Raw genomic sequence first — 7604 nt, 5'->3', positions numbered from 1 at the left:
TACGTGAGAGGAACAGTCCTGCACACCCCCAGGGCAGGGCAGGAGGAGGGGCTGGAGCTGCTACAGGAGCTGGAGCTGAGATTCCCCTGGGGTTCCATGGGGAAGCCCATGGGGAGGCAGCTGTGCCCCTGCAGCCCCTGGAGGGCCTGGGGGTGTGGAGATCCACCTGGAGGAGAGGGGCTGCAACTCTTTTCCCTGAGCAGCAGCAGCAGCAACAGGTGATGAATGGATCATAACCCCTATTCCTCATCTCCCTGCACTGCTGGAGAGGGAGAGGCAGAACTGGGAAGGAGAGAGGTGTGGGGAAGGTGTTTTTAAGGTCTTATTTTACTTCTCATTATCCTGGTCAGATTTTGTTAGCAATAAATTCAGTTAATATCTCCAATTCAAGTCTATTTTGCCCTGAAAGTATTGGATGAGGGATTGCACCCAGCCCTTAACTCACGACCCTTTTGCTGGATTCTCTCAGCCCTGCCCAGCTGTGGAGGGCAGTAAGAGAGGCCTTGGCAGGTGCCTGGTGCCCAGACAGGGTCACCCCACCGCAGGTGCTGGCGGGTCCCACAGGCATTGCCACAGCTGTGTTGTTGCAAAGAGCGGCTCTGCACGGGGCAGCCCCGGCCTGGGGCTGTGCACTTGGCTCCAGCGGGCTGTAGGGGAGGCGGCAGCCCCGGCCAGCACGGCCTGTCTGGAGCGGGATGCCTGCCCACGCACCCGGGAGTCGCTGGCACCCGCACCAGCCCTGTCACGCACCCGTGGCCAGGGAGGGGCGGGCGCGGCTGAACATTAACCCCGGGCGGCGGCCAGCGCTCCCCGGGCGCAGCCCCGGCACCCCAGGAACAGCGGCAATGAGGGGGCTCGGTTACCGCTACCAGCTCCTGGTAGGTCCGTGGCGGGAGGGACAGCGAGGAAGGAGCTCTGGGGCAGCGCTGGGAGGCACCACCGGGCGGGACACGGGGCTGGGCAGGCAGAGGGGGCTGCCCTGGGCACAGCGAGCGGCTGGGCTGGTGCGGGGGTGACGGGCACAGCGGGACCTGCCCCTGCAGCCGCTGCCTCGCCAGGATGGCGGGGCAGAGCTCCTGTGCCCCGGGGCTGCACTCGCTCATCCCTCAGAGGGTGGGCAGGGAATTGCTGCCCACCCGCCCTTGGGCAGGGGCTGCACCCACAGCCTGAACGAGGGGCTGGCTGAGACACTTGTCACTAGCGGCCACCAGGACCGCGGCGCATCCTCGACCCCTTCCACGCTGCGAGGTCAGCCTGGCCGTGAGCAAAGAGGGAACAGGCAAGGCTTCACCCCTTCTGCGGGGCTGCAGCTGTAGAAACCTTCCCTGCCTTCTCTTCCTCCTCCTCCACCGCTTCCTCCCCCTCGGGTGGCCACACACCCTTGGAGTTCCGTGTGCAGCGGTGGCACGGCCTGGCGGGGTGCCAAGGCACGGCATGGCACGGCACGGCCCCTGGGCTGTCAGGAGCAGCGGGCTGTAGGCTCAGCCTGGTGCCCATTCCCTTGGGCTTGGGGCCCCTTCCCAGCCCCGGGACAGAGGATGGGAGGTGCCCCACGCCGGGCGGGTTCGGGAGCTGCTGCTCCCTCGGCCCGCAGTGATTCTCATCTCCTGCTGCCTCCAGCCCGACCAGGACGAGGAGCTGCCCATGGGATGCGAGGACCCAGCTGGAGAGGGGCAGCGGGGCTGGGAGGGAGCCCCGGCAGCAGCGGAGGAGGAGCCGAGCAGGCTGGTGCTGAGCACGCCCAGCAGCATCCTGCGGGACAGGGACATCGAGGAGGTGAGGCACCCCCGCCTGCACAGGGACCCGCCGTGACCGCGGTCCTACCAGCAGTGTCCCCTGTGAGGCCAGCTGGGTGACATTACCTGGGCCTGGGTCACCTCAGTCACCCCTTGGGGGAAGGATGCTTGGGGAGCCATCTCAGAGGGGTTTGCAGGGTGGGGACGCTTTGGGAATATGTTGAAGGGGAGGGTGTTCGGAAGCATCTCTCGAAGGATGCTCAGGTGGGTGCTTGGAGGGATGATGTGCGCTCCTCCTCCCGGGAGGACTCTCGATGGATCTCAGGTCAGCGCTGGGGCAGGGGAGGACGCTCAGCCGGCCAGCACCGACTGAGGCCGCTGTGCCCCAGCTGGGCCCCCAGCTGCCCCCGCGGCTGACGCAGCAGCCCTGGCACCTGCTCTACTCCACCGGCCGGGACGGCTTCAGCCTGCGGACGCTGTACCGGAGCGGGGCCCGGCCGGACTCGCCGGCCCTGCTGCTCATCAGGGACACGGAGGCGCAGGTACGGCCGTGCCCTCCCGGCCCGGCTGCCCCGCGTCCCTCGGGGCTCGGGCACCTCCTGGCTCCGTGGGCAGGACGGGGACGCGTCCGGCGCTGGGAGCCCCTCTGAACGCAGCCCCGTGAGCCGCCCCCTTCTGCTTCCCCAGGCTTTCGGTGCCTTCTCCGCCACCGCCATTCGCAGCAGCAGCGGCTTCTACGGCACGGGGGAGACCTTCCTCTTCTCCTTCTGCCCCGAGCTGAAGGTGCGGCTGCGGGCCCAGGGGCGCCCGGGCCGGGGCTGGCCGTGCCCCGAGGGCTGGGCCGTGCCTGGGGGGATCCGGGGGCCGGGGCTGCGCTCGGCCGGACCGGGGACAGCAGCCGGGGGACCGGGCTGGCAGCAGCCCCCGGGGCTGTCCAGGGCTGGGGGGAGAAGGCGAATCCCAGGCAGTGTCGGGGAGGGAAGCTCAGGGAAGCTCAGGGAAGGGGACCCTGCCCAGCTGTCACCGGGGTCCCTCCACATGGCAGGGCGGTCGCAGCCCAGCTCTAGGCTGGCAGAGTGTGGAGCAGCCATGTCGGGCCCCGCTGTGCGTGTGACGGGGCGCCAGTGGGGGCAGCTGTGCCCTGGCAGGGCCCACAGGGCTCTTGGCAGGGATGGATGCGAACCACAGGCTCAGCCAGGTCTCCTGGAAATGTGGAACACGGAGATGCCCGAGCAGAGCCAGCCTGGCTCAGCAGCCCCCAGCTGGTCCTCGCAGGACAGGGACACGAATGGGGATGGGGACGGGGACACTGCCCCAGCCCACGGCCCCCTGCGTGCTGTCCCCATGCAGGTGTTCAGGTGGACGGGCAGGAACGACTTCTTTGTGAACGGGGATGTGAATCTGCTGATGGTCGGTGGGGGCAGGTAGGAACTGCACCGGCAACTTGAGCGGCTCAGAGGGCCCCCAGCCCCGATAGCCACCAGAGCCATCACAGGAACCCCGGCTGCCCTACGGAGCTGGGGCCAAGCACATCGTGAGGGTTTGAACCCCAAAACACTGGCACCGGTTGTCCAGCAGCGCTGGGCCTTTCATTGCCTGACCCTACTGCCTGCTGGAAGGGCTGCCGGTTCCCACCCCGCTCCCTACCGCCCCCTGCCCCTTCCCTGCCCGCCCCCTGCCCCTTCCCTGCCTGCAGGCACGGTGACAGACCTGGCCCAGCTGCTTGTCCCGTCTCACGTCCGTTTTGGGGAGCGGAGAGTGAGCACGGGAGGTGGCCGCTGGCCCGGGAGGTGGCGTGGGTGTCTCCAGCCATGGAGGGGGCGGTGGCAGCTGACCGCGATCTTGGCACATTGGCAGCGGCAGGTTTGGGCTGTGGCTGGACGGGGACCTGCACCGCGGGGGCAGCCAGCGCTGCGAGACTTTCGACAACGAGATCCTCTCCCAGCGGGAGGAGTTCTGCATCCAGGATCTGGAAATGTGGGGCCTGGCCTGACCCCAACAAAGGCACCCAAGGAAAAAGGTGCAGGAGAGGGGGTTCTTTGGACTGATGTCTCGAGCACAGCTGCTCCCTGACAGCACCTGCAGAGCCTGCAGGATGCCTCCAGCCTCACCCCCTCCTCCTTTCACCTGTTCCCAATAATATCCCGATTTCACGGGGAAAGAGCAGCCGGTTGGGGCAGCGTGATTGGAAAATACAGCAGCGGGGCTCAGGCCTGCAGTGCTGCTGCCGTGTGGCTGGGGAGGCACAATGGGCCCACAATGGCACAGCAAAAGCAGTGACACTCTGGGACTGAGGGAGCCCAGGCAGCCTCTGCCCCAGGGCTGGCTCTGGCACTGCTGGGGACAGCACGGCCACCATTCCTCAATAAACTTCTCCTGGCCCCATCCTTGCCCCTTGAGTGGCTCTGTGAAGGTGTGCAGGACATGGTAGGGAGCAGGCCAGCTGTGACAGCCATCTCCCGTCCCAGCCTGGGCTGTGTGGCCACAGAAGAGTGGGGGGTCAGCCTGGGGTAAGCTCCAGGGACCCATCCCACCCTCTGTCTGTCACCCTGTGAGCACCAGGGCTGCCTCTCCAGGAAGGGATGACAAGAGCCCTTCCCACCCAGAGCTCCACAACCTGTTGCCTCCTGCCTGGCTGACAGGGTTTAGCCTCATTCCTGGAGGCTGAGCCAGCCCTCCTCCTCCTCCTCCTCCTCGTCCACCCCCCCTGTCCAAGCAGCAGACCCAGCCCTTCAGGGGGATTCCAGGCAGGGGTGGCTCAGGGGGTTCCACTGGAGGGCAAGGGCCTGTCTGGTTTGACCACATTTGATGTATTTCTCGTGGGACCACAGCTGATATACAGCTGAAGTATCATCCCATGACCTCACCTGATGTCAGCTCCTGTCCCTAAATCTGCCATTTTGTGAGGCCTGCATCCCACAGAGCCCCAGCTTTACACCCACCTACCCTCCCAGCCCTTGAGTACCTTGTGCAATGGTGGGCAGTCATTTCCCTGCCGATTCCATCTCCCATGGCCAGCCTGTGCCATCTCTCCAGCAGCTGGCACTTACTCCTTGCAGCACACATGCACACAGGCTGGGAGCTTCACAGAGAAACAGGCAAAAATGGATTTAAGAGGACAGACAGGATGGTGCAGGGCTCAGGCAGACTGACCAGCCCTATTTTCAACACAACCCTCTCATACCCCTTTTCTCTCTACCCTTTCATATCTCCCCCCTCCACCTGCAGAGTGCCACTGACCCCCTCCACTGTCCCAGACCCCCAGTGACACGTGCCTCGAGCCCCCTGCAGCCCTTCAGGGCACCCAGCCCCGTGCCTGGTGCCACCCAATGCTCCCTGATCAAAGTGGCAGCACAGCACCAAACCCTGGCATCACCCTTGTGTCCACCAGGACCTTTTCCTAATCCCAGCACTGCCTCACCCCTCACTGACACAGAGCCCGACTTCAGACCCATTTCACAGTCCTGCCAGTGGCCCTGGGGTAGGAGCTCAGGCTGGGGGAGGCTGGAGGCACCTCTGGAGGTCACCTTGCCCAGCCCCTGCTCCATCAGGGCCAGCCAGAGCCGGCTGCCCAGGCTGTGTCCAGGTGGCTTTTGAGTCTCTGCAGGGATGGAGACTCCCCCAGCTCCCCGGGCACCTGCGGCAGTGCTCGGCCACCCTCCCAGTGCAGCAGTGTCTCCTGAGCTCGGAGGGCCCCTCCTCTGGGTCACTTTGTGCCCGAGGCCCCCGGGCTGTCCCTGGCCCTGTCCCCTCTGCAGCCTCCCCCTGGCTTTTCATGCCCAGGGATGAGATGCCCTGAGCCTGCTCTGCTCCAGGCTGGGCAGTGCCAGCTCTCTCAGCCTCTCCTCATGGCAGAGACGCTGCAGTCCCTCCATCAGCTTCATGGCCCTGTGCTGGACTCTGTCCAGTCTGTCCCTGTGTCCCGTCCTGGGCAGCCCAGCTCTGGGCCCAGCACTCCAGGGCTGCCTCACTGCTGTGGAGCAGAGGGAAAGGGTTCTGTACCTGCTGACAACACCAGGACAGCACTGCAACACCTGGCTGAAAGAGGAGTTGTTGCGCATTTTTTGGGTCATGGTGAACTCCTGGATCCCTTCCTCTACACTTCCTCATGGGTGGGTGGCCTCAACATATCCTGGTGAAGGAAATTACCCTTCCCAGATGGAGGCATTGCACTTCCTCTTTGTGACCTTCAGGAGGTTCCTGTCAGACCCCTCCGGATCCCAGCACATCCGCTGGAGCAGCAGCCACGTCTCCCCATCTGCAAATGTGCTGAGGGTGGACCCTGTCAGGCAGTGATGGGCCTCTGCCACTGCAGCCAGCAGCACCCCCAGCACAAGACCAGTGCCCCTGGTAAGCCACGCTCTGAAGCCAGTCCTGCTTTGGTGCAGCCCTGCTCTCCCAGCCCTGTCCCCTCAGCACAGGAGGTGACCGGGTTGCTCAGGCAGGGCTGCCCCTGCCCTGCCCACAGCTGGAGCCTCACCCAAGGCTGCCCTGGCCCCGGGGGGCTGCCAGGCTGTGGCAGGGCCAGGTGGGCACACTGAGCACCAGCAGGGCTGGGACCCCCTGAGCCTGCAGCCCACGAGGACACAGCAACCAAGAACCTCTGCAGAGAGAAGCTCCCCCACAGACACCTTGGCTGCTTGGAATGGCACAGTAAGACTGTTTTTAATAAAGTCCACACACTGCAATTTTTTAAAAGAATAGTAAATCATTGTTTATAAATTTATTCTTTAGAGAGGCTCAGATGAACAGGTTGAGAAAAGAAATGCTCTCAGAACTTAAATTAAAGTATACGCTTTTGGTTTAACATAAACAAAAGATCTTTTCCAAGTATAAAGTGCAGTTAGTAACAAATTAAAAACAAACCAAATCAACAAGAACAAAGTTATATCAAAATGAAACTCAATCTTATGCAGACAAGGGGGATAAATTATATTTCTAAGATATTGTTTCTTGAGGAATAGCAAATTTTTAAAAAGCTTTTAAAGAGGTCACAAGCCCTTCTAACCAATCTGGTTCATCTGCAGGTCTGAAATACTGTTAGACAGGAGCACCAGAGATTACACCTTCAGACACATAAGCAGCACAAGTACCTGGCTACTCATTTTCCCTCCCTCCAACAGCATCACTTCCCAGGATAAAAAGGGCAAAGGGACATTACAGGGGTTGTGGAGTTCTATCACAGCACCTTCCCACTGGGTTATTCTTCAGGACCTACCCTGGCCACCCACACCCGACTGCCTGAGCCAGATGTTCAACACCTCTCTCCCCTTTCCAGATATAAAGGCCACAGATTGCTCCAATTCCTGAGCATTACTGAATCTTTTACTTTTGTTTTTAGTTTTGTGGTCAGACTTTTTCAAGCTTTGAGGTTTTATTTAATGAAAGCAGCCTTCCTCTTAGACCTGAGTAAAAGATGAGAGGAAAATGGTCTTCATTTGTCCAACAGCACAGACATTCAGAATACTCACACCAGTACTGCCAGTACAGGAAAACTGTAAGAACCCTCACAGATCTACAAGAGACAGAAAAATGATACAGGGACAGCCATGAGGTCCAGGAGAACAGAGCAGATACAAGAATGGAGGGATTCCTGATGAGCCTGCCTGCCCAGGACAGTGTACAGCAGAGCCAAGGCGCTCTGGGTGCAGCTGGCACTGCCCTCTCTGCACACCTGAGCCCTGGCAAACACCTGGGTAGCTGGGCCTTCCTGCAACTACTCACACCACTGGCCTTTAGAGCAGTCTTTGCAGGACAGACAGTAAAAAATACAACATTCTATGTATCAAAAATACACAATAAAACAATAAAAGGCTGCATGGCAGTGCAATGCATTGTTACTGCAATAAAAATTGTGGTCACTTGTAG

At 61.5% G+C, this 7604-nt stretch overlaps 1 protein-coding gene across 4 annotated transcripts; it reads left to right on the top strand.

The window, feature by feature from the left end:
- The first annotated feature begins 729 nt into the window (after positions 1-729).
- On the top strand, positions 730-7200 carry TLDC2 (TBC/LysM-associated domain containing 2). 4 transcript variants are annotated; one of them, XM_074553474.1, is made up of 7 exons: positions 735-878; positions 1621-1776; positions 2126-2278; positions 2424-2519; positions 3087-3160; positions 3594-3756; positions 5930-6108. In XM_074553474.1, the coding sequence occupies exons 1-6, from the start codon at positions 846-848 to the stop codon at positions 3727-3729; spliced, it is 648 nt and encodes a 215-aa protein (XP_074409575.1). In that variant the 5' UTR covers positions 735-845; the 3' UTR covers positions 3730-3756; positions 5930-6108. The 4 variants fall into 4 exon arrangements, with proteins under 4 accessions (XP_074409576.1, XP_074409575.1, XP_074409574.1 ...); XM_074553475.1 differs by lacking the exon at positions 3594-3756 and having other exon boundaries at positions 730-878; positions 5930-7200; XM_074553473.1 differs by lacking the exon at positions 5930-6108 and having other exon boundaries at positions 3594-5838.
- Positions 7201-7604: the final 404 nt, after the last annotated feature.

The sequence above is a fragment of the Zonotrichia albicollis genome, chromosome 17, assembly GCF_047830755.1.
Source record: "Zonotrichia albicollis isolate bZonAlb1 chromosome 17, bZonAlb1.hap1, whole genome shotgun sequence".
Classification (NCBI taxonomy): domain Eukaryota; kingdom Metazoa; phylum Chordata; class Aves; order Passeriformes; family Passerellidae; genus Zonotrichia; species Zonotrichia albicollis.
Note: the sequence above shows the minus strand (reverse complement) of the source record. Positions and strands in the feature narration are given on the sequence as shown.

Excerpts from the sequence above, each read along its gene's own strand:
- TLDC2 (XM_074553474.1), top strand. The coding sequence starts at position 846 with ATGAGGGGGCTCGGTTACCGCTACCAGCTCCTG. Across the intron at positions 879-1,620 it reads GTTACCGCTACCAGCTCCTG|CCCGACCAGGACGAGGAGCT; the intron begins GTAGGTCCGTGG and ends TGCTGCCTCCAG. Across the intron at positions 1,777-2,125 it reads GGGACAGGGACATCGAGGAG|CTGGGCCCCCAGCTGCCCCC; the intron begins GTGAGGCACCCC and ends GCTGTGCCCCAG.